The 27,408-nt window shown below is 39.3% G+C and overlaps 1 protein-coding gene across 6 annotated transcripts in view; it reads right to left on the bottom strand.

Moving 5' to 3' along the window:
* The window catches only part of GRAMD1C (GRAM domain containing 1C), a 53,148-nt gene that overhangs the window by 23,701 nt on the left and 2,039 nt on the right, over nucleotides 1-27,408 (bottom strand). For all 6 annotated transcript variants that reach the window (XR_003541891.2, XM_027727528.2, XM_027727527.2 and 3 more), the window contains exons 3-6: nucleotides 10,801-10,885; nucleotides 7,465-7,568; nucleotides 5,631-5,726; nucleotides 4,355-4,435 (exon numbers count right to left, since the gene is read on the bottom strand). Coding sequence is in view for 5 of the 6 variants with exons in the window: in XM_027727528.2 (XP_027583329.1) it covers nucleotides 4,355-4,435; nucleotides 5,631-5,726; nucleotides 7,465-7,568; nucleotides 10,801-10,885 (366 nt within the window). In the remaining variant the exon portion in view is untranslated. The remainder of the gene's footprint in view (nucleotides 1-4,354; nucleotides 4,436-5,630; nucleotides 5,727-7,464; nucleotides 7,569-10,800; nucleotides 10,886-27,408) is intronic.

The following is a 27,408-nucleotide window of genomic DNA, read 5'->3' on the forward strand; positions in this document are numbered from 1 at the left end:
CAGCTGCCTTACTTTCCACCGGCATGCTGTCTTTTGGAGCAATAAATTCATAATCATAAACAGCTACCTACAGCTGCTATCACTAAGTGGCCAAAAACAGGTGCAAGCATTACAAAAATATTTAAAAAATATTACAAAAAAAAAATTCAAAATACGACTGAGGTATCTCTAGATAGCACACTTTTCAATCAGAAATCAAAGGACAGGGGGAAAAGCTACTTTCACTTCCATTGCCCAATACTGCCAGTGCTTTTATTTCCAGTCATAAAAAAATAACTGGGAAATAGTTAATGTCACCAATTAAATTCACTGGCACGTTCCGCAGCGGTCTATAGGCAAATCAGACTGCCCTTGTATAGTGAGCTTAATAGTTTGAGGAAAGCAGAGAAGCTTTTCAGCTACGCATTTTAGGAATCTATAAAGCTGTTTCCTGTGGTTTTGTAAAGTCAGTGCTACCAACTTCTGCTTCTAAAACAGCATTCTTGTGCTCTGCCCAATTATTCCTAGCTCAGCTAGATATAATAAGTTCTTAATGGTCATAAGCCAAGACCAAACCAGACTTGCTTTATTTTCTCAGAAAGGATCAGTTCTGAAAGCAAAGAAGGGCATAAATTTTCTGGGTCAGACTTCTGCTTCTGAGAGGATGGTTTAGAGAAGCTCTGAAGCTTGAAAGGCTGAATCTAAACATGAATTACTTTGCCCATTCAAGGTGATGGTCTATGCTGGGTTTTTCCTCAGTTCTCTTTGTGTGCAAACACAAAGGCTACAAGAAGCAGCTGCAAAACTTTTGTCTTTTCAGCAAGAGCATAAAACATCAATACTTTGCTTCACAGTCAACAAAGCAGTGTCATGGCACAAGCAATACTACAGAATGCCAATGACAGAAGCAAAGCTGCTGATTTTTACCCCCATCAACAAGTGCAGAAATAAGAACAAGACATGCCATATAGATTGACTCAAGAGACATCCCACCACACACCACACTCCTGCCAGGCAACTCTGCTACAGAACTCTGTCTGACTGCTTATTTGCAGAACAGGGGAGGAAAACAGCAAATTTGCTCTCTAACTGCCCAAACATGAAGGTCAGAATCAAAACAAGCCCTCTTTAATCTCTAAAAAAACGGTTGTTGCACACAAAGGTGCAAATAAACCTCTCTTTTTTCACAGCCTTCCTGAGAAGCTGCTGGAGAAGGCAGAAGTGTTGTCCTGACAGATGTCTGCCATAAGAAGCCCAACTGATCAGAAATTCTGGTCCCTTCTCACACCTCTAGACTTACCTGCTACAATGTCTCTGGAGACAGGTGCAAATCTCTACCCAGCAAAGCATACAAAGAACAATAGGAAAGTAAATCCAACTCTAAGGAAGAGGACTCATGGGAATCGAGACCGATTAAGTTAAGATCTTGTTCCATTAGAAATAAGGAGTGCTGTGTTTGTTTGGGATTTGAATGACCTGTCTAATTACATTTTAATTTGTTCCTTCTCCCTTAAACTGGAGGGATATTTGACACCCACAAGCTTTAGGAAAATAAAGCAAAGGTATAAATGGCATTGCTCTTACTGTCAATAGCAGCCACAGTAAACTTGTTTTACCAATCTGGAAAGCCTATTGCAAAACAGGATTTTCAGCTGATTTTATAAACCAATGCATTATTGAAAGCTGTAGTGGATATGGAAGCAGCTATCTGTTTTATCAACACTGGTGTCATGTCTCTTCCAGACCTGCATTAATGATTCCTTTTTTTCCATGATGCTGGATCATTTAAAAAACAATGGCAAGGTAAAAGCCTAAGAGACTCACTCTGCACACATTCTGCAACAGGGATGGAGAAAAAAAAGACAGAATTTTGCTTGAAAGAAAAAAACATCTTTACATGGACATTTACAGAATAAAAAGCCTAAGAAAGGACCATCTTAAGAGGAAGATACCCACTGATTCCCAGAAAGGCACCAGATGCACAGTACTGTATTCTGAACAAGGTCTAAAGGAGAAGTTATGAGCTAGAGAATTACAACTCAGCTAAAGGGGACCAGGAGTCCTGTCAGAACAGTGATGCAAAGTTGGAGGAGAGCATCTGGATGGATAAGTTTAGGCACAGAATAGCATCTATCCATTTGATGTTTTTCTTGCACAATGCAAGCCACTTCTAGTAGAAAGGCAGACTTAACAAAGGACTACTTGTTCAACCACCTAGGACGTGCAATACTTAAGAGGTACAAGACAGAACGGCCACAAGATGGAGATCTGGGAAAGGGCATGCTGACCCCACCAAGAAGTTCTGCAGGTGGTGAAAGCTTCAGGTGTATCAGGTAAAGCAGACAGGTCACTCTTCAGAGGCGAGACCTCGTAACAGGAAATCTATGCCCAGGAAGTGTTGAAGAGGCCAGTGACTGAAAGTTAACTCAGCATAGACGTGATTTGAAGCAAATACAATTCCAGTCCCCTGGATCCAAATCCTGGAAATTGGGGATTATTCACCATCAGGTGGCGCTATCCAGCACTGTGACAGCTGCAGTCAGTTATACTTCAGATTACAACAGAATTACTTTATTTCACAATTTAACATTGCATACCATGCCAGGGCCTCAGATCTATGAGATATTTTTCAAATGTATGTTGTCCCTGCCATGGGGTAGTGAGGAGAAAGCAGTAAAACTGCTTGGATGTACCAAGGGCTCTCTTTTAGCAGCAGTTCAATAGACAGCTGTCATTGTAGTGGAGTCAGTGGATCCAGCTCTAGCAACTTCAGTTTCTACTTTCAACTCCACAGTGCCCCCCCTATAGCTTGATCCAGTAAAGAATCATAAAGTAGGCTGACAGGTGACTCAAACACATTCTAGCAGAGAATCAGAAGTCATTATTACATTGCAGAAGTAGGAGCTCAACCTAACAGAAATCCTGTTTCAGTAACTAGTTCCAAACATACTACATTAAAAAGCCCTACACATACCTCATGGAAATGTTCCATATTACAACTGAGAACCCCAGGCAGAAAACCTCACAGACCTACCTTTTAACATACTTCAGTGAGGATGGAAGCAAGCTAACAGAAAGATTTGATAGAAAGAATAAAGGATAGTTCCCAAGCTACTCAAATGCACCGATCCCTAAAAACGGCTAGCTTAATACATCTCATCTTACGTGCAGTCCATGCCTCCTGCTTTCTTATCTATCCTTCAGTTAGTGCTCTGAAGTGAAAAGTCATTCCTTATGTGACACCCATTTCAGTGTCACAGAGTTGAAACACACAAGGAAAACTAATACTGAACAGCACAAAGCTTGTTACCTCTGTTCCAGCCCCTTGGGCAGATTTGTGTACCTGAATGCCCATACATTCACCCCCCAGCACCACAAACTAATCAACTGAATAAGGTAATTGCTATTCCTGACACACTGAATAACAGAAGAAAGCAGGGTTACTTCCAGTTGCACATTCCAGTTGTTAAAAGATGACACAGTACATTGTGGCTGGATTCAAGACAAGATGGTTATGATGTTACAGTTAAATGGTATTTGATTTGAGGGAGAAGAGATTAGTTTTGCCTTAAATTGCACTTCCTTATTATTTTCAGCTTTTGTTTGACAAAAAGTGCCTTTAGTCTGCCCTAAAATTAACATTAAAAAAAAAAAGAGGGTAGCTACAATCTATAAGTAGTCCAACGGCTTTAATCCTTTGGGGGCCATTGTAGCACAGTTATATGTGGATATTTCAGTGTGCAATTGCAACTGTGTTAAAATATTTAAACAATGAGAGCCATAAACAGGAAGAAATTGGTTTACAAAAATTATCTTTCTTACAGTGATGTTCTGCAAAAGTGTCAGTGCATTTTTAGAAAGAAGATTAGCTTAAGTAACCACAAATTGCAATATAAATCAAACTAACTCACACAGGTTGCCAAAATACACTTTCATGTCATATAGCCTGCCTTTGTTGCATTTATTCAAGGTCAGGGGAGTTGTAATGAGTTGGATGGCAAAGGTTCAGCTAACTTAACTGAGAAGGAGATTTTAGGCCCTTTTCCTTAAAAGTTTTCACTGAGAAAGCCGCTTGCCTTTTGAATCACAAATTAATCATAAAAAATGTAAAGCAAGTGCATACTAATTTAGTAACGTATGCTTGAGCTGGTAGTGAAGAGAAGCATGCAACCTATATGCTCCATCAACAGCAGAGTTTAAGTGGCAGTATGAGAAGGAAAGGATGAGAATTTTCTTTGGGACATAAAGTACAAGGAACCAAAGGAGAACATCATTAGAATTCTAAGTCAGAAAGGAAAAGCTATCTTCAAGTCTCTTATCCTCCAAAGACACATATGCCCACATTAGAAAAAGGTACTGACAGGTACAAACTCACCTTATCCAGCAACACATTCTGCCATAAACGGAAGATACTGAGGTAGCTTCTGTCTCTTGCACTGAATGACGTGAAGAAAAACTGCAGGAAAAACGAAGGTGGGAAAAAAAAAAAGCTCACTTGTAGGTACTTTCAAGAACCCCAGAATGCTTCCTTGTATCTTGAATATCGTAAGGTTTTCAGCAACAGCATGCCTCTTTTCACATTCAGCAAATCTGGAGCATATTCCTCACACTCCACACTTTTTATCACTTTCCATAAGTAAGAGTCAGACCCCCAATGTCCACATAGTATATAAAGACACTTGCTCTTCCAGGCATCTGACTACCCCTGTCATGAAGGAAGAGCTCTTCCTCAACTAACTACACACCTAAATGTCTCTCACTTCCACATGAGAGGTGAAGCAAATCATTTCTTACAGGCCACAGCTCTTTCCATCCTTTTGCCACACATTCCTTTTACTAACATTTTCATGTGAGATGATGTGAAATTAAAATAATTAAAATATGAGATCAAATTAGATGCATCATTTGCAGTATTAAAATCTTTCCCATTTGAAAGTTATTTTTTCGTAAAGAGGTCTATCTTCCTTGTTGATGAAAGTTAATATTGGATAAATTGAGAAGGAACAGCCAAATATGAGGAATCACAGTTCCTTCACAAAGGACAACTCCACATTAACTGTGGAAAGCTATTCTCTGCATCCACCCAAGAATTATTATTTTCAAGGCACTTACAGAAGAACTGTGTTGCACGTAAGAACATTCTGCATCATGCTTTTCAGGTTTTCAAATACACACTCACAAACTTAATTTCCCAGCACATATAACAGCATGTTCTAGGGTAAATTTCTCCATAACTCAAAACCCATGACACCACAGTCCTTTTATTTTCAGCAGTTTTCTTCCAGGGGCACTTTAAATCCAGTGATTCATATCACTTTTATATTTTTCCAATATCAAGAATGCAAATTCTGATTTCATGTCCTGAACTTATAGTTTTCAAATGGCTTTCCTTTCAATCAGTGAGACAAAGCCTCTTCCTTCCTGGTTACTGCATCAACACTAAGAAGGGATTCTGCAATCAAACTAAAGTTGAATTACTAAGCCAATATGCACAGGGACCAAACCACCAAGTCTGTCCCAATCCCACCAAGTCAGTCCCAATCACACTTAAAATTTGACAGGGAAGTTACTTATGCAAATATGAACTAGAACAAGTGCTCTATCCTAGACATTATAATTTAACAAGAATATATTTTAAAACAACTTTTCACCTTCTCTCCTTTTGTTGCTATTTGTATGGCATTTGGAATGAGCCGAGCAGTCTTCTCCTTTGTCATGAAAGTGATATCCTTCAAGGCAATAGAAATCTAAGCAGAAACAGATAAGACATATCAAAAAATAACTGTTAAGACTAAAAATTTAAAGTTACAGAACATGCAAGAGGAACTCTAACCCTAAACCCTGGGATGCAATTTAGTTGAGATCACAAAAGCAATTACAGTCTTCACTTGCTAAGCTTAACAGCAAGTATTCCAAAGTAGAAGCTAAGGTGACTCAAGAATAATCTCCTTTCATATTAGGACTAGGGAAGCAAGTGGTTCTTTCTTCTTTCCCTCCACTCCTCCAGCCATACTCCACAATCCCAACCAAATAAAAACCACAGATGCAAAAGCCAATCTCAATCAGCATGCTAGATATAAAGCAGGACAGTCTATTATCTGATCTCTCTTGTCTATGTCATCTCACAGAAGTTTGCAATATATCCCATTTTCAGAGATTTATTTGCAGTCCAGACACTGCAAGAAAATCTTCCTGCTTAAGTGTGCTTGCCTTGTATATTAGTACTTGAAATTTAGAAGAGCATGGTCTGACTGGCTGCAACAAGCCATTTCCATTCAGCCTACTCCCTTCACTTGCAGAGAAGGCTGTGCTGCCATTTTGCTTGGAAAAAGGAAGAACATACAGCTGGATTTGCTTTTTCCCCTGTGTGCAGGAGGTCCTCCACTTATTCTCTCTCTGCATCAACACAACCTGCTAAGGAGGTCCCCAAATTTGGCTCTACCATTGTAGCTGACGAGCTCAGATTGCCTAAAGATTATCACTGAAGATACCACTCTGCTAAACAGGCAGCAACAGCATACCAGGATGTATGCTGTTTTGGCTGAAAAATCAGTCTTGAAAGAGTTTACTTGTTCAAGGGTGTAATTTCAAGGGGTTTATTTTTAATTTATTTCAAGTCTCAAATAAGAAATATTCAGTCAAATATACTTGATGAAATTAAGCTTGGTTTTCAGTTAAGTATTTCCACATACCCTCACTGTCCTAAAGTATACCAGCTATTTGTTGTTTGTCCTGTGTATTTCAGAGCACTTAAATTTAAGAGATTAACTTAAGGTATGAGCAGTCTTACAGCTCACAGAACATTTTGACACAACCATCACCTACTACCTAGGTTATCTTCCTTTTCTCATTCACTGCCTTATGAAAGTTCTACACCAGATGCAACAACTACTTGAATGAAAAATTTTAATTCATTAACCTAATTTTTACAGAAAAAGAGGGCCAACGTATGACAAATACCAAATTTTGTCCATACTGTTCAAAAGCTACAGACCACAACATGAGAACTTGCAGAGATCATTTATCAATTCCCTTTTGCTGTTCTTAGATGCTGATATTTACATGTGAGACTAAATCAAGTGAGGTTCAATGCTGGAGAGTTCTCAAACACCATGTATTGTGTCGTGCTTCTGGTCTTACGGGAGAAGATTATGTGTTACATCCCTTGGGTAACTCTCCTTGGTAAGGAGAGGCAAACTGTCACCCAGGATCATAAAAGATCAGCTTTTGCATAACTCCTAAACTTCCTATGCTGAATGACTGACTGAGCAGGCTTACTTAAGCATTAGGATGTCTCCAATGCTATTCTCATTTTACAGAGCAGTGCATCTGCATATCGACTCAGGGATGCAGGCTCGCTCTTCACAGCCCAAAGCCACTAGTATGAGATTGACAAGACAAACTTTGCTTGAGGGACTCTACCCCAATATCCTGATAGCATAGGACAAAGAAAAGGGGGGATTCAAGTGTGCTAAGCGATCTTACTGTGGTCTCCCATCGGAAAATGTTGCTGTGGAAACAGAGCCAGTTTTCAGAGAGATACAAGCGCCCTTGCAGCAGGATATCCTTCTGGAGTGCACAGGCGTAATCTATGTAGAGAGAGCAAGAGCAAGTTACTCACTCACTGCAGCACAGTTGATCCAAACTTCTTAATTAGAATGAGATAGGAATATTACAACATAATAAAAAGCCTTTTCTTTCACTCTTAAGAAGTCTACAAAGGCAGACTTGTACTGGGTTGCATCCAGACCATTGTTCTGGGAACATCCAGAGTTAATGGAATATCTCTGTGTATCAACCCTCTGTGCATTATCCTATGCTTTCAGAGAAGAGGTATCAGGCAAGACCAGGAACATGTGAGAAGTATTAATTAGTAAAACTTCGAAGTGCCTAAACAACAGAACACACAAACGTTTTATAATATAACAGATTATACTGTCAACTCCTACAGAACAGTAGTTCATATGTTGTAGTAGAATAATAATTTTCCACTAAACAGATCCTATCACTAGCTAAAACTATCTGCAGAGTGAGACACTAAAGGGCATCTTGAAACTATCCAGTTTTCAGGCGGGGGATATTTTCAGAAGCTGTCATTTTTATAATACTGCCTCTGACTGAAACATCCCTATTGAGAAACAAGTTTCAGCTAGAAGGTAATTATGCATCATCAGATACCTGCTAATTAAGAACAAGAGCAGAGGATTTCGTTGCACTTTATAAAAATCTCCAAGAGCTTTCACTATTTCAGAGCCTGAAGATTCAAACAAAAGGAATTTTCAGAAGTACTACTGCTAGATAATTAAGACAGACCTCTTCTGGAAGCTCTGACCTAAAGAAGGCTACCTTACGTATAGAAAATACCCAGAATGTAGGTATTCATGCAGGATATTAATGATTTTAACTTTAGAGGTATCAAATGTCTTTGTTATTTTGAAAAGCATTGTATCTGGTATTGTCCGAGCCAGAATTTTGCTTTTGTGTACTACAAGATGAACACAATTCTTGTTCAAATATCAAGAGGTTCAGGAGTCCTCAACATCCTAACTTCAAGCTAAGTCTGCATCTACAGAAGCTTTTATTATAGTTTTTAACGTTCCCTTGGGATTTTCCCCTCAAATAATCAAGTGGAAATAAAGTTTCTTGCAACAAGAATGAGACATGTATACAAGCCCTTGGAGACATAACTGTAAACAGAAGGACATAAACTTAAATCCAAACCAGTAAGTGCATGTTTAACAAAAAGTCAGATACCAAAATGCTAAGAGAGGAATGCAGCAGGAGTTTGAGGTTAAGGACTTGAGGAAAGCATTACTAAGAAGTTTGCATGGAAAGGATTTAGACCTATAAAGGTCATCACTGGGCAAGTGATGAGCAACCCCATCTGACCTACTTACACAAAAGAAAATATCAAAACAAAAGGGAGAGATTAGCATTTCTCCCTCTAAGTTCTCAGAATCAGTAACTAAATATGCTGATTGTAAACAACAGTTTCAGGCAAATTATAACAGCACTCCTTTAAGCTCTGATTTAGAAAGTCTAAGTAATTCTTTTCATTTTAAGAAAATATTTCCTACAGTCTTTGTATACTGTGCTCATTACAGTGGAATAGTTGCTTCTTTTTAACAGCTAAGTTAAGAACAAGAGGAGTTACAATTCTTTTAATGAACAGCAGCAAGTAAGGGCTTCTCTGAGCACTGTAAAGCCTATAAGTTTTTCTGCACCGAGCAAAGGAAGAGCTCTTTGCCTGGGGGACGCAAACAGTCATTTCAGAGAAGCGCTGTTTTTACAGGGTAAAAAAAAATTATATAAAAGTAGTGACTTTGCTTCTGATGGAGCAGGTGCTAAATTGTTGAGATTAACCCGTTACTAAATCTTTCTCTAAGTCCTAGGCAGTCTGTTCTTTGAAACTGTGCTTCAGAGTTTGCTCCATGGCTTTTTGTATCAATCAAGTATAAGGAGAAACATGAAAACAATACTTTGAGGTAATACCCATTTCTTCTGTTTTACTTTAGGTACTAAAGTATTTTAAAAATTCAGAAGGCATTTCAGAGGATAACTGCCCCCTTCTGAGGCTGGAAAAAGACACAGGGATTTAACTGTTTCAGAGCTGTCACCTGCACACTGTGAGCATACACTGACAGCCTCTCAATATTAATTTCTTTAAAGGTTCCATAAAATGAGAGAATTATTTTAAACAGTCACAATGCCACTTTTGTATAAAACTAACACCCAATTCTTGGACAGGGTATTTGTTAAACAAATACAGTGCAGGCAGGTAATAAAGGAGGGAATAAGGTGCATCACTGTATTTGAAGGAGGTAGGTTACATGTTTGCCTTCTATGGATTCTACAGTGGACTGAATCAGGGAATTGGAGCTCAAAAGGAATATATCTCTGTGCTGAGACGTTATGCACCATAGTTTGATATTCTCTGACATCAGCTTCTTTCCTCTCCTGTTCATCTGAAAAAGTCTTTTAAATTACAAACACCCACTGTGCCACTCAGTCCCACAAGTCACATTAATCAAGGTGCCTAAGGCAAGGGTGTTAGTTCAAGGGAGCAAAGAGAAATGCTCCTTGCAAGGATGATCTACCTACTTAACAGGGTCTCTGAAACATCCCTAACTTTGTATCCACGCCCCAAACCATTACAACTGCAGAATCATTCCCCCCTCCCCCAACATCTACAGCAAGTGACTGTCATAACTATTTGCCCCTTTAAAGTAAGAGAGAGGATGCAGACACTCACAGGATAGAAAATAAAAGGTTGTAACACTGCAAGAGGTACACCAAGTTGGTTGCCCACGCTGGAAAGAGCATAAAACAAATTCAGTGCTCTCAGGATTAAATTCTACCTCTGCTGTTCTCACACTACCATCTCACAAGCCTGACAATGCATGTATGCAAAGTTTATGTGCTCAGTGCTCACCCTGACCTTGCATAATGATCTAACTTGTCCACTGTCAGACAATCATATCTCCACTATGGGTTTTGTCAAAAAACACACTAAAAGTAGCATCAGGAAAAGTCATTAAAAGGTTTACATCCTGTATTTAGATGAATTGGAGGATTCTGCACCTTCTCCTTCACTTCTTAATCCCCAAAAAGAATCTGTCATTTTCCCAAAGCAGTCAGTACAGGAGAGGAGTAGGAACCTGACTTTCCCTTAAGGCATCTGGTGCTATTTCAGAGACAGGAGAATAGAAAGTTATCAGCTCTAGTTAGAATTTGCCATAAAAAAATCAAAATGCTTTGACACTACTGCAATCTGGAGTTATCAGCCAGAAGACAAGGATTTTTGCTGTGATTACGTCTTACCTACTATGAGTCTCTCTGAGTCTGGCAGATGAGAAAACTGCCTCTTGAATTCTTCACTCCTATATTTGTAAGTGGAACTTGAGAGCTGCAACAAAGAACAGTAAAAGGTTATGCAAACAGATTTATTTTCAGCCTTCAACTGTCTTCATACTGGAAGTGTAATTTTATCTTGAAGAACAAATGAACATCAAAAGAGCAATAAAGAATAGGTGGTATCTAAATGTGATCATCACTGTAACTTTATGCTTGCTTATATAAGAGTATTTAGGAGAGCATGGGCCAAACTATTCCCCGTATCAGGCCAGATGCCAATTACAAGGCATTACAGTTGTATGATGGCAACCTGCTGCACTCATAAGGAGATGAGAGCCCTTCTGGGACTAAATATTCTAGCACAGGCTAAATGAAGAGGCAGCAAGGCCACAACACAGAGGTGACAGACTAGATCAAGCCCTCACGTAGGCCACTAGCTAGACACAAGAACACAACCTAGAACACTTATGTCTTGGAGCACCATTTCAGGAACACTACAATGCACTGGATTTTTCTCCAGTTGGTATAACTAGACTTGTAGGAATAAAGGTAATAGTTTCCTCCAATAAGGAGGAAATCACTTCTTGATTTTCTGATCTGTTCTACATTTCACCTCATATTCGAGATCACTGTTTATATGATTCATTTGAGATTCAAAGTGGGCAGCAAACTCACAGCAAAGAAGACTATCTTGATGGACTTTTAACTCCTTATTCCTATAAACAAATGTTCCTGCTCCCATTCAAATAAAGAGCTTCAGCATGTTCTCCAGAAAATATTCTGCTGTGAAAGCCCTATTTTTCATTTTGCAGTTATAACAGGGCCATTTTTTTCTTGACAGATGTTGGACACTTATTTTAGAGGCTGTCCTAACTATCTAACTAAATGCTGTATAAGGCCATGACTCAGCTGGACTACAGCTAAGACAGGAAGAAACCACTTTCAAGTGTTACTAAAATCAGGTATAAATATAACGAAAAGACCTCCTTTACACTTTTTTTTAACCTTTCTGAAGATCTTAAGCACATGGCAGCTATTCTCTCCTTGCGCAATTGTATTACTCCAAAACTTGACATTCACCACTAAATCCATCTCTGCCATAAGATTCGTTGCTATTTACTTTTAGCATGGGGGAAGAAAGGAGGCAAAGAACCACTTTTGACTGTATAACCTTGCAGGATGTTTACTACTTTTGACACACTCCTGTTGTATGTTAGTTGGTCTATCCTTTCATTATGTTTGTGCTTGTTGTCAAAACAATCCCAGAACAAAGACAGATTTATCAGGGTCTTTTAATAAACTAGAGCCAATTCTGCTCCCACCTCCTCAAGATTCTCATATTTTAACTCTTTTTTCCACAGAGGACATCCCTGCTTCTTGCAGTTCAAAAGTTCCCTGAACACCACTCTAGACTCACAGACTATGATGGTCTGTCATCTACTTATACTTGAGAATTGAGTTCTTAGGCCACAACAACATGTAAGGTCAAATGTTTAAGTGCACCTAACACGGGAGAGAGCAAAGTTGCCCTGACTCGGTTCAGCTTTAAAAAAAAAAAAAAAAAATGCTAACGTTTATTTTATTCATGGTAATTAAAGGTAAGTCTTTACATATGATCACTGTTTGAGGACGTATTTGCTGTCCACTAATATTCTGAGCATTGTAATGCAAAAAGACAGTGAGGGATGGAGACTGAAAAGACATCCACCCCACCCCCCTTCTGAGAACAGTAAACATGAAAGCTTTGGGTGCAGGTAAAGGGCAACATGTTTAACATGTCCTCTAAGCTGTATGCTTCCAGTTATATTTCAGTTGCTTCTGAGAGTATAAAAATAACATTCTTGGAGTGCATGTAACCTCCTGAAGTAGATAGGCTGTGGTTTCTTGGCCTAGCCACATCAAGCCCTGAAACACACTTCTAACTGGTCATCCAAAACAAGCATCCAACAACTGCACTGCTTTGAAGAAACCGAGTTCTTTGCAATTACTCTGGAAAGAGACACAGGGAAAAGTGAGAAATTAACTCACATCTGTAAAGTTTCCACCTGTAGTTCCAGAGACCCTATGGTTTACACTCAGTCATACCTCAGTTGACTGAAGTATAGCTTGTGTTGAAAATGCCAGCATACAAGGAGATAAAAGAACTGGTCTGCCACGAGAGCAAAAGAAAACTCACTATCTCCAAGTCTGATTTATGAAACTGTGATTTAGGCAGCAACACTTTTAAGGAGGAAAGCAGATTCTCAAACACACTATACAAGAGAAAAGAGCTACACTGGAGTTAAGCATTTTTGTCACTATAAGACAAAAGGAATCAGAAGGAAAATAGGAACATCATAGTATCACAGACACATTTATGTTAGTGTCTGAATCAGCCAGTTCAACAGCTCCAAGAATCCAAATGCGAGACACCGAGTTTTACTTAGAAAGGATTTTTTTTCTAGAGCATAAAACCTGCTATAGCTTCTGAGAAATTCTTGCTGGCATTTAGAAGTGTTGTCATGAGCAACAAATAAGAAAGCCTCTTATTAATTGTAGCTTTCTACTGAGCTCTTAGGCCATTTATGCGGAGCTTGCTCTGAATCCTTATCTAATCAGCAGGAAAAGAGAGAGTGAGCACACTGTAACTTTCTACCCTTATCTTTTCTCTACTTTGCATGAAAACAGGCTCACTTAGATCTGTAATTGTTACCTATTCAATATATGGCTTGGTGATTAAGAGATCCCTCCATGGACTTGGGAAACAACAGGGACATTTTTAACACTACTGGCAATTTCAATTTCCCTGAACTGAAGAAAATAAGACATTTCTATGAATACAGCATCTCTTATAATGGCTACTATAATGTCCAACGTGTGGCAGCATTTGAAGCAGGTTGCCACCTCTGGATTACAAAAATCTAACATCAAATATTAAAAGAAGAAAGACATAAATCAGATTGTAGTATGATATTTAAGAGATGAAAACAGCAACTCATTTTTAACACATACACATTTCTAGGTTTAATTATAAGTCATCAGGCAAACACTTTGCCTGAGGATAATCTTAGCCATTTACGGTTATGCTATATTTCATCACCAAGGAAATTAAGTCCAGCCAACAATATATTAGCATTTTCCATCTGAACCAAAAAAATATACCAGAAAACTGTAAACTAGCATAAATGGAAGACCATCTTCAGTGACAACCAAAAAGTTTTACAGAAGACATTTATGTAAGAAACAGGTATTACTTGGAGGCACATAACCAAGTGACTCTCATATGTTGTTTAGAAAAGGAACAGTCCAACTACATAAAGTCATGTTCCAGAAAAAAATATGTAAACTTAAATTAGCACTAAGCTGAGTTATTTATAGGATAGAAAAAAACAGCTTCCCTTCACATTTACATCTTCGAAGTGTGGTCACTGCAAACAATTTGAGCCTCTTAGCAAACTGCAGAGGAAAATTAAGCTATGTCTTCTCCCAGGAGTACAGCAAAAACCCTAATCATTATGAAATTATTTGATTGCACATATCACTAAGCATGCAAATAGTCAATCAACCTCAGCAGAATGGTTTGCACATTTTTTAACAATCAACTAATGACACTAATAATTTTGCATTTACTTTGTTAGTGTTTTCCCTTTGTTTTGAGAAACTACAAAACCCAAGTCACCTGACAATTTGCATTCCGGTGGTTTTGACATGCAGCTACGAATACAACAGCTGAGATCACAGGTAAGTTGACCTCACCAGTACAGCAATGCAACTCTGATGACACCTCATTTTAAGAGATGCATAGCTGAGATCACAGGTAAGTTGACCTCACCAGTACAGCAATGCAACTCTGATGTCACCTCATTTTAAGAGATGCACACGTGTCTCCCACTGAGATTCAGTCTTGGTATCAGTTACCACCAAGTGCTTGGGATCCCAGAATCAAACAAGCCTACAAGGAAGCTGCCCCACCTACTCCCCTTTTATGCTCAGAAGCCTCACTCAAGCAACAAAATATGGCCCATGGAACGCATGGCTTTGCTTCTCTGTAAATCCACATAAAGTATATAAATCCATGCCACCCTGTCTAAACCCCACTAAAGACCACCTGACATGCAATTCCCCAAAGACAGAAGAGTTTGACCAGTAATTTCCTATGAAGTTTCTAGACATGGTCAAAAACAAATTTGGAGATATTAGTAAGGTTAGGATGAAAGTACATCATAATCTTACACTAGCACATTAAAACAAATATTAAATATTCTTGCAGAAGCTCCTGCATTTCTACTGAAGAACACATTGTGTTCCTCCCTCTTCAAATTCAGCTAAAAACCTTCTTAGCATCAGCAGAAAGAAAAAGAAAGCAGCCTTCAGAAGAACACACAGTCAGAGAGGAGGTTTGATTTTATGCAACAAGACTACCTTATACTGGAAATATTCTTTAAACTTATCTGATAAGTGAGGAAAAAAAAAAAATCAACCCAAAAGCAAACTAACAAAAAAAGCCAAACCGAAACATACCAACATCCCATTTTCAGTGAGACTAAAGCCTCCCTAGGCTAGGTGAGAGCCAAGTTAATAGCCCTGAACAAAAGCCTCATTTAGCAGTGCGAGGCAGGCAAATTTAGGGCTTCACATACCCTAAAATAAATTCAGGCATGCTTACCTATAAACACAAGAACAACTCCCCTGGCACACTGAGATGGTGGTCTCCCTGCTGAGGCTACCTGTAGAAGGTGCCAAGTCTGACAAGCCTTTCCATCAGAGAAATGTGGACACCACTGCAGCCATTTCTTCAGTCCAGAAAAGTTCATTGTGACCACCCATCTAATCTGTATCACACAAACCACACCCCTCCTACTTTAAAACTAGAGATGTGATGACAAAATTTCCCTTTGGCAAAGAATAATATATATAATATATATATATATATATATATATATATATATATATATATATATATATATATAACCTTTTTAAATTAAAAGTCAATCCTGATGGAAAAATCCATCCTAGCTATGTATAGTTCTTCTACTGGTCTGTTAGTTAATCTTATCTTCACTTTGTGAATTATTTTTGGATTGTAAGCAAGTTACTCCATATCTTCTTTTGACATAGGGATTAAGCTTCTCAAGATTTTATTTTTTCAGACCTGTTCTTGTGGCTTTTCCGAATCCCCTCCTATTTTTAATGTCCATCTTGAAAGCTAAATATAGCATTGTCACACAAACACACAAATCTGACTCACTTTTGCTTTTAGGCACATAAATCACAGTGAAAGCCCATGACTGCCAGCCTCCCTTATCTTTTTGTAGTTACTGGGCAGAGTTTTCCATTTCTTCTGAAAACAAGCACTAGGCTGTATGTTAGAAGTGTCAGACTTGTTCTGTATACCTTATCACATGTACACAGTCTAGATCCACTCTGTTAAAGTGATTTATTTTCACTAACCAATTCCTGACAATCACAGAAAAAAATGATTGAAAATTGTTTCTAAACCAGTTTGAGTACTCAAAAGCTTTACTAGCAGTGACTTACTCTTCTTTTCTTTCTCTTAAAGGACAAAAACATTAAACTTACAAAGAGAAAGAACAACTCACAGGGTGTGAAGAGCAGTACCACATTACTTAGCATGACTTACTGTGCTGTGTACAGTATACTGTACACTTTGGTTCACTTTTTTTTTGGTTTTGGGGGGGGGATTTTTGGTTTATTTTGTTGGTTTTTTTTTTAAATAAGGAGGTATTTGATCACACCTGCTTATCCACACAGTTGTATTCAATTCATAGGTCATGAGAGGCATGTCAACCAACTAAAAAAAAGAAACCAAGCAACTGTTGCCAGGGTTTGCTCAGCCACTGTACTCCTTAGGAGCCTGCTTTCCAGAAGTTCCCATGTTCTCAAGGAAACGCAAACAAGGTCAGAGTCACAGTGGGAGGGGGAAGAGTTTAGGCAGCCAGGACTATTTTAATGACATTCATTATATGCTTTTTCCTTCACCCTTACCTCTGGGGAGGGGAGTCTCATAAGCACAGGGCTGCTGGCAGGCACAGGGCTGTGCACTAGGGTCATTATGTCCCCACTTCCGTGGCCCAGCCCCCCTCTTATTTGTAGAGGCTGAAGGAGAAAGATTTCTTAGTGACTAAGCAGAAAACAAACCAATGGCAGTTCTTCAGTGGCATCTGGGTACAGGCAGAGTAGCATCCAATAGCATTTCGGTGAAACTATGTCCTTCTTCTGTTGGAAATACAGTACATAAAATTTCAACAAAGGAATATTAAAATACAGCTCATTGGCAAATACTCCAGCTACTGTATCTTCTAGGGATTTGTTTGTTTGTTTGTTGGGGGGGGGAAGGGAATGAGGGGTGGGTTGTATTTTTTTAAGCCCACGAGATCCCATAAAGAAGGCTAAAGACAGAGTCCCTACTCCCCCTCAAATGTGTTATTATTAACTAGTTCTCACAGATGCACAGGCAGGCACACTGAAAATGTTTAAGAGACTATTATTTACAACTAACACCAGTAACTTCCAAAAATCCATGTAGAAAGAAACTCCTCAGAACTATTTCATTATGGAGATCTTCTGAAATATTGGACACCAATTTAAAAATCTTCTGACACCCAGCTTCCTGAAGCTGACTGAATTAGGTATTTCTGAAAGGGAGACTTTTTATTTAACTTTCAAGACTAGGTATAGTATGTCAAAAGCACTGTGTCCCACAAGGGTACTCCAGCTCCCACAAGCTCCACTGTGGACATCAGATTCATCCAGCCATCATTGACCTGACACATGGTAAAAATCTGTTTTTCTGGAAAGCAGTTCTGCTCAACTACTGAGCAGGGAGACCAGATCACAACTGTTTCTCCATAGTGTGACATGAACTTGGCTGAACTGGAATCCTGCTCACAGAAGGCCTGGTCATTTCCTGCACCTTATCAGTCACATGGCCCTTCCAAGTGCAGGAAGGAAGGTCTCATACTTGAGCTTCACCTGTATAAGTACAAATATCAAGTCATGTTGGAGCATAGCTTGGAAAACAGCCTAGAAAATCCACAACCAAAGCTGTCACGATTACAGTTTTGACAGACAAGAAAATTTAGCATCATACGAAATACTATGCTGCTAACATCAGGTTATATAATTATAACAAAAGTATCATTTTTGTGAAGAATTTTAAAATTTGGCATCCTTCCCAGGCAGAAAAAAAAACTCAAAAGACTTAAAGAGTTGAATGATACAAAGGTATTTCTTCAGAGAACTTTTGGTTGCATAATCAGTTGAAAATTACATTTTTAATGTTCTTTAAAAAAACAAATCATAAAACCAAAAACAAAACCAAAATTAGAACAGACCTGGAAGAATTTTGTAACAGAGTATTTTAGTTTAGAACATGTGAGGAACTCTCCCAAGTTTCTCTTTCAAGATCCCACAAGAATTAGCCCAATTTCACAAGCCATTACATTTCATTGAAATAGGGTTCAGCTGAAGCTACTCCAAACAAGGTGCTTCAGAAACAAGCTGATAAGCTTCTTATCAATGATAAGGAAGCCTCTTGTCATTAGCAGCATTATAGACTTTTCCCAGAAAAACAGAAGTTTGGATTGAGAATATTCCCTGCATATTCTGGAGCAGTTGTTATGTAGTATTCAGTATTTTCTTCCTGCAAATAACTGTTCTAAAGCATTTTTAACAGTGGAGCCAATGTACTTTCCTGACAACTCTGATTTGGAGATATAATTGCAAGTTTGACACATACAGTACAGAGCAAAGCATATGCTCCATTTCAGAATAAAGCTGACTGAGGCATGAAGCTAATGTAAAGTCAGGAGACACACACCCCCCCACACATACCTCCTCCTCTAGCTGCCTGCAGCCTGTTCCAAACCATGCAAATCCCTGGCCAAACCCTCTCCAGCTCCCCCCTCTCTCCCCCACTTGCTCAGAGCTGGTGCTGGACACCATCCAGCAGAGCCAGCTAGTGTTCTGCTAGCCTCTGCTTGCATGCCAGCTTGGAAAGCAGGCCAAAACACACCAGCCTTGCAGAACAGGCACACAAATGCTGCAGCAAGTGATCAAAGAAAACTTAAGAGAAGTGGGACACACTTTAGAGCTGCCCAGCTCCCACCTAAAACCACCATCATCAAAATGGATTTTGGGAGACAGACTGCAGTAGCATTGATCATTTCAAGTTCACAAAGAGAATAGCAGAGAAAAGTACTATCACCAGGGAAACACCAGCTTGGAAAGGAGCACTCGAGTGTCCAGTGCTCCTCCTCTCTGGATTACTGAAGGCTACAGTCCATGAACCAGTCCCAGAGTACATCTACATCTGGTAACCTGGCATTGTCCCAAGTCTACTCTAACACAAGATGTGGCCCTTGCTAAGAGATCTTCTCAGTCTGAGCTCCAGAGAAGGGGAGGGAGGAGAGCAGGGCATGCTTCATGCATAGCCACGTTCCCCAAATGCGTACACTACCACACACCCCTTCACCAGCTGCCAAGAGCTCAGTTCTTCACGGACACTGAGCAGACACTGTGAGGCAGGGATACAGGGCTCTGCATGCCTGGCAGATCTCTGCCTGCCCTGAAAGACAGACACACATCTGTTCTGCTTTCTTTAGCCTGCCTGTCCCTTTCCATCTGCCTTACCTAGGACCTGTCTGCTACTGCAACTAACTACATGAAGTCAGGGTCTGGATGCCATTTGTATCAGGGGCTGTTCTAGAAGCAAGGAAGATCACAGAGGGAACAGGAGGCTGCACAGGAGCTTCATCCTGCACACATTGTGAGCCATTAGAGCACAGTAGAGTGAGAGGCTGTGGAGCCCCTCTTTGCTGCAAGGCACCATCCACATCCCCAGCTGCAAGACTGCATCCCTAGAAGCTATCACAACATACACAGAGAGCTACAGGAGAAGAGGCAGGTGTGTCTCTATGCTGCACCCACATCACCCACTGAAGGCCCAGCCTTCTACAAGCCCAATCCTCTTGGGCACATGGCTGAACATTGAGCTAATGATTCAAGAGCAGCAAAGAGAGATCATTCTCCTAGCACAGCCCTACTAAGGAAGCTGACAGAAGAAACAGAAAAATGCTTTTCAAGGCATTTTAATCAGAGATTTAAATCTGAAAGCCTGAAAGATGATAATTGAACACAATAAGGCTATATTTACAGTCATTCTGCCAGCCCAGGCTGCTCCCTAGGATAAGTAGCTGTCTCTGTGCACCTAGCTGGGTGGTGGTGCTTTGGATGGCCTGCAGTTCTGTTGTCAAGATCAGCTACATATGCAAATAGCAGGAACTGGTTTCACCAGAAAAACGAGACGACTCTTCTGCCTTCCCAAAGCAGACAGGATACATCACGGGAAATCTCTGTGTGCTGAAAGAGGAGCAAGATATTGGGAAGCATATCTGTACTGAAAAACATTCACTGGCCATTTCTTTCCATCAGAAAGACAGTGGGAAGATTCAAAGCAATCTCCGAAAAGTTCTGCCAGAGCCTGGGTACCAATGTGAGAGGTCTCAGAAGTAGCATGAGCATGAAGTAATTTAAGCTCATTTCCTGTTTATGAGATAACACCATCTGCAGCTGATTAAACACCTGAGTCTGGATGTTTGCAATTAGCAATAAGGCTCATTATTTCAGTTTCAAATATAATTATTTATGTAACTGCTACCAAGTAGCTCTGAGTTTGGATGAAACAAACATTTAAGTTTTAAATAAAGTTAAGCAAAAAGTTCAGGAGGTTTGGACACTTGCATTGATAAACATCTTCCTCAACAAGGAATTCAGGTGGTTTTAGCTTCCAAGAGGTAAGATATTCCAATCTCAGATTTACTCTGCATCCTCACAACACCACCCGTAGCTGGTAATAACTCCTCCAAACCTGGTAGTAAAATTATGCATGTAATGGCCACGACAGAGACCATGTTTCATGCTGCTCTCCCCTCCCAGGACACAAGTACAAACCAAGTTCACAAGGCTCTTAAATACCTAATTCCTTTTCATTTTAGGGAAAAATTGTGGATCTGTACCTACTTCCTTGACTTCAAAGATGCATCATTCAAGCATTTCTTTTTTGTTCTGTTTTAGTAATTTCATCTATTGCATGAGGATTTAACCAAAAAAAGAAGAAAAAGTAAACCAAAATACAACAACAAAAACCTGTGATACATCGACTTCTAAAACAAGCTTAATACAAATAAACCAAGCATGTTTGGATGAACTCTGCAGTTAACATTGTGTAATTGAAGTGAGTTTGTCACCCTTCCAGCAGAAAGGTATCCTTTAGCTCAAGACAATTTATCCACTCCCCACTTTGAGTCCTGAAACTATGTTGTCCAGGTTTCAACAGCCATAAGTGTACTAACTAATATGATGCAAGAGCAATTAAAAGCTCAGTCAAGATGACTTCCTTTTGGATAACAAAATACATTCCTTTCTGAACAGCAGTTCCATCTGACTCAAGTTTGTTTCTACAGCACGTGTATGAGAGAATTAGCCAATGTTAGTGGTTAAGAACATTTGTTCTTTCACCTGATCTTTCGCTGCAGGCTGCCTAAGTAATAAACTGTTTGTCTTTAGACGTATTTGATCCATTTAATAAACAGGAGAAAAAAAATCCAGATATTTTTCAGGGGAGGGAAAAAAGCCACATACAAAGGAACTATAAGATATGAATTTTGAACTCTTGTCTTCCTTACCTGCAAAGTACCACAAAGATTACTTAATACAGAACTAGTCAAATACAGAATGGGCATTTCCCTCCTTACTTTGCCAGCAAGATGCATATCACTATATCTGCATCTCTGATCCGTATTTATGTTTAGTAACAGTACCCAAATATTGATCAAAAAGAATCACGAAGGAAAGAAACAGTCATCTTGGTAGGAATTCCCTTTGGTGTCATTTAGTTTTCAGCAACTGATGAAAGGATACATAAATACTTTGGATCAGGACTAGGGTGAAAACCTGAAGGAGCGTATTAAGCCACAAGAGTAGTTACGTAGTTAAGGCAGTAGTGACTGTAGCCAATTACATAAACTACTTTCCTATAAATTACTCTGGTCATCTCATTAAGTCTGCCGGTAGCCCTACTGCACTTGAAATTACATGGAAAATAGCACTTACCAAGCAATTGTCCCAAAAGTGTTTTTCCTATGAAATATCTTATTTGATCTCTTCCTTTTATGCCTTAGAAAAACACCGATTTTGCTCTTAGTCATTTCTATATCAAAAGCATGAACCATTCTCGAAGACAAACCACACACAATTTTTCTTCAACTTTATATAGAGTGAAATGCAAAGGGGCAGCTGTTGGGAGACCTGCATGTCAGTACAAGCTGATCAGAGCTACAGAGACACAATGGTTCACGACCACATGCCACCATAGCTGAACAAGGGGTGATATCTTGAGTCCTGGTGGGTAGTACGCACAGTAGAAAACAGGAGGAGACACTGAGAGGTTGTATGAACAGGCCAGAGTCCTGAATGACTTTATCTGTCATTCCCTAGAGGCTTTAGAAGGTTGCAGTAACAAATACACAAATATCACAGGTATAGGCTTTACTGACTCAGCAAGCAGCACCAATAAAAAACACTACTTAAAAAACCCTCTTACTCCACACATAATTTCTAAAATGCTGCCAAGTGTCACCAAGGAATCTTGACATAACTCGATTAGTGCATAGCCATCTCCTACACAGGATGACAAAATATAACTTCCAAAGTAATCATTAGCAGAAAAGCCATATACTTTTGTCTAGAACACTCTTATGGTTTTGGATAGGTAATTACATGTCCCAAATAATCTAAATGTCAAATATTTCAAATTTTAAATATTCTATCTCTTAAGCATCTCCCAGAGAATTTTCTTCTGTTAGTTGCTGCCAATGACTTAATTAAGCGAACCACTAAACAATCACATCCTGTTTTGTTTACCTGTCTTCTTTCCCTCTCCTTAGATACAAGTGGCGAACCTGTAGCGAACCTGAAAGAGACAGTGCTCCAGCACTGCCTGTTTGCAGAAATACAAGCTGTAAACAAACACAAGGACCAAAGAGAGAGCTTACTCCCATCTCCTAGAGTTGTCTTTTAAACTTTTCATTCTGCAGCTTAGGAACTGCCCTTTCATTAAAAGGATATCACTATTCTATCAACTCCATGTGGATTTTCTGAACTACGTTGCATTTCTAATGGTTTTGCTCACAGAGACTCGGGGGAAAAAAGAAAAAAAGTAAACCACACAAATCTGAAATATTTTCTTTCTGATCTATGAATATTATTCTTCAGGTTCTAAACTAATTCTTTACATGTGTGCAATAATAATCCATATTATATAGAGCTTCCCACTGCTGCAGCTAGCAAAAGCTTACTTAGGGCACCACTGTCAGTCTTTGTTAAGGATGGGTTGAAACTTGATGACAGCCAGATCTACCCCAGTGCTCAATTTGGAGCTGCATCAACAGCAGTAAGGAGATTCCCAGTATGACAAGAAGTGAAAAAAACCCTTTAGGCCTAATCAGCCATGTTCAAGGGCTGGTCAGAACTGCAGTTTGTCTTTTCTTACCATGTTAAAACACTGATGCTATATAATCAGTGCTATCACAGGGCTGAAAAAAGGCACCTATTTGTAGGGATTCCAGACAGGTAAACAAACAACACACCAGTGCTACGAAAACAAAAGCTATTTATACTGAAGTTATAACATTAAAAAAAACCACCAAACCTAAAAAGCCTAACAAAAAGCCACACCACAACCTACCACAACCTAGCACTAATGTGATTAAGGTTTTTATTCTCTTTGGAGACCTACAGCATTTAACCAATTCTCATCCTCTTTAGCAGACTGTTTCATACCAGCAAATAAAAAGGCGGTTAAAAATCCTCCCCCAGTGTCATAAGCATTGATGTCTCTCCTTCACAACCCAAACATTTGATTTGAAGGCACAGATAATAAGAAGAAACATACCAAATACACAACACAGGAGATGTAGCTACCGTCAGAGGGCCTTAAATACCAGCCTGACAAAACATAGTGACCAATTTAACCAGCCCAGTAAACCATTTCAAGAATGTTGTGAGTCTTCAGAGAAAAGCAGAAGGAGCATCCAAACAACCATAAATACAAGAAATATCTCATTCAACGCTCACCAGTCTTGGGCCACAAAGTACCTCAACTGGATTCTGTGCTTCAATAAGTCATCTTCCAAATTGTGAGGCGTATCTGCATCCCTCCAGTGCAGGTTTGAGACATATATGCCAGTTGTATTCTTGCCATACATACTTGTCACATGCTCCCACAGATTAGCTCTTTCTCACAGAAGCCAATTCTATGTAATAATTCAAAATGTTTTCCCGATCTTGTGCAACCTCACTTGCTCTTCTATTATGAAAAGTAAAAGTTTATTTTCACTTTTCACTCTATCATTTGCTTCTATTGTCAGACTGCTTTGTACTGACCAACTCTTAAAACTGGCATTACATTGCAATCAACTGGCTTTTTTAAAGCCTCTATTATTTTCAATCCATCCCCTCTTTGACACCTCATATTTCCAAATTCTTAAACAAGCCTCCCAGATACAAGCAATTTTCTTAGAGATGCTCATTTGATTTCAACTCTTTCCACCTACCTTTTCATTCCAACAGGACTCACTTTTTTGTTCTTTTTTTCCATGGGCATTCTTCTTATTGTAGACACACATGAACTTTCTTTGACTGTTCATTAATATAAACTAGAGTCCCCAGGCACAATACCCTCACTTTTGATGCAAAGATCCTTTTCATTAGCTTCCTCATTCACCTTTACTTTCTTCATTACAGTAGGAGAACACTTAAGACTTTCACAGGTTTCTTCTTCCAAGTATATTAAATTGAATTATATTTCAGTATGAAAGGAGTAAAAAGATGAATTCAGAATCTTGAGATAGGGCTTCCAGGTGTAACGTAATTTCCAAATCATCTTTGACTTTCATCACTTCTATTTGCAGTTGCCAAAACTAGAATCATTTAATCAAATGCAGATAAAAGCTTTATGGTTTCCAGTAAAGAGGGGAAGCCCTGAGATTAATTTTGTTAGTAGGCTTTTTTCTTCCTCCAGTGAGGTTACAGAAGTCCAGCTTTCTACACCTCCAGCTGGAAAAAAAAATCCATCAAAAAACCTACACAAAAAACATCCATGACACACCATCAACCTTAAAAACAGCAGTTAGTAAAACTACCAGTTTAAGATTACAATAATGGAAAATTAATTATTTCTCAAAATTTTTCAATATTATTCTGCATAGTAGGATTCTCTTCTTTTCTTCCCTCCCTTCTAATTTTTCTGCTACCCTTTCTTCTCCCCACTCACCATAGCTAGGAAAGAGATTGTATCCCAGAGGCTGCCAACCCTGTCTTGCTGCTAATTACATGTGCTCACAGCACCTACTGAGCATTCAGGATATCTGGCCTGACTTCCAGGGGCATGGCACAAGTACCTACTCCCACTCAATCCATGAAAAATTGAAGTCAAACCAGTCAGGCTCCAACATCCACATTTGGTTTCCAACATCAGAGAAACAAGAGTACATCACACTCAGAAGAAATGAACCCTTGGAGTAAACCAAAGTTGTCAGAAACAGGCAGCCTCTCAAAGCAAATAACTCAGGCAACAAAGCTGATCCCTGGATGCTACCACAGGCTAATCCTGCTGTTTCAGCAATTCCTTTCTTCTGCTGACAGAAGAGTAGGAACAAGCATAACAAATCCACACCTGCTACAGGACAGTAACATCATCCTTCGTCAAGTGCTAGTGACACATGCTTTACACACTGCAACAAGCTGCCTTCCATGCTATCACCTACACATTTACTATGACTCAGAATGTAGGGAGTTTGAACGATTTGCTTTTACAGTCAGCAGCCCATCATCAACCATGCAAGTTATTGAAATACATTTTCTGTCAAGAAGAGGAGGAAAAATGCCAATGATATAACATTTTAATGAGAAGATCTTAGTTTTGCCTTGAATTTGTGGCTTTCTGGCTCCTGCTACTTTTAAGTTCAGTTCCCTTGAGGCTGACAAAATAAGTACCGTAGCTTCCTATAACCAGACTGGTAGAGATTTTTTTAAAACTAATCAGTAACAGACGGTATGGCTAGAACACTACAAGCCACAGCATTATCTTACAAGAGGCAAGTATTTACACAATGACTTTGTTTTAACTGCAAGGTCATATTTGTAGAACCAGATAAACACTAACATCAAACAAATACTGAGGTTCTTGAAGTATAAATCATAGACAGAAGGCAATCATTTAATCATGCTGGAAAACACCTTACACAGCAGCTGCCACTGCACTGAAGAATCCCACTCCACTGAAGTTACAGGGACACATTACTACAGGAAGCAGAAAGTGGTACTGTGAGGACACACTGTACAGGCTTAAAGCTCTGTTCAAACAAACTTCAGACCTTCATTATGCACCTAAAACCTAAGAATGCAAAGCCAATTATGTGTGCAATATATGCAGTTATATTCTTCATATAGTATACTTTAGTGACTTTATTTTCAATTGCCAAGCTTACCAAGGAAACACTGAGTAACTAACTGCAAGTCCAACAAACTGATCCCAAGACCTGAACAGGCTTATTTCTCACACAAACTACCACCTGCATTAATGGTTGTAGGCAAACCATCAAGAGTTGGTTTACACAGTCTAATCTGCCATCTAATGAGAGCATAACTGGCAGCTACAGTGTCTGCACAGCAGGATTTACTATTGATTCGAGTACAGAGGTACAGCTGGGCACAGGCAGGACAGCCCTGTATCACCTTTGTCTCTGTAGGAATAGTGGAAAAAATACTGAACAACCCAAGTACTCGCTCTCTAGCGACACAAATCTACGACCTGCTGGGATTCATTAGGCCTGTCCTATTTCCATTGGCTCCAGACTACTATTGCTCAGTTTAAGAGTACACATACATTTGTAGGGAGTTTATCTTAGGGCCTGAGATGCACAAACCGATGTTCTGAGCATTAGGACTTCCACTTAGTTTGAACAGAAGGGATGAAAACACATACAAGCTAGATTTATAAATAAGGAGTTGGGAAACCTGATGCCCCCAGTTCTGCTCACAGCTCTGCCACAGATTCCATATGGCCTTTGCCAGTTACTTAATCTTCTACCTGCTCAGCACAATGAACACTCGGATGACCTCATCAGGAGAAGGACAACGTAGTCCAGCCCTATGCACAAGCTGAAGCAAACCAGTTTACTGAGGACACCTGATGCAGAACCTTAGTCAGACTGCCAGAGCTGTGAGGAAGGGAACTTAAATCTCTCACATGATCAGCTGTTACCCTGCCCATGGCTGCATGCACAAGTAATCCTCTTCCTTACCAAACAACACCAACTCATCTACCAAACTAACAGCAAAACATATTTACCTTCTCTGAAGGCATTAAAAAAACACTACCAAAAGTATGAGAAAAGTATTCAAATCAGCACTTATTATTACACCCTCTGCTTTCAGTGAAGCACTTCCCTGGAGAGGAACAAAGTTAAACCCCTCATTTCTGCCCTTCTTATTCACAAATCCCATTTTTACACA

This window comes from Pipra filicauda, unplaced genomic scaffold (assembly GCF_003945595.2).
Source record: "Pipra filicauda isolate LSUMZ 115617 unplaced genomic scaffold, ASM394559v2 scaffold64_size3178608_pilon, whole genome shotgun sequence".
In the NCBI taxonomy this organism is placed as follows: Eukaryota; Metazoa; Chordata; class Aves; order Passeriformes; family Pipridae; genus Pipra; species Pipra filicauda.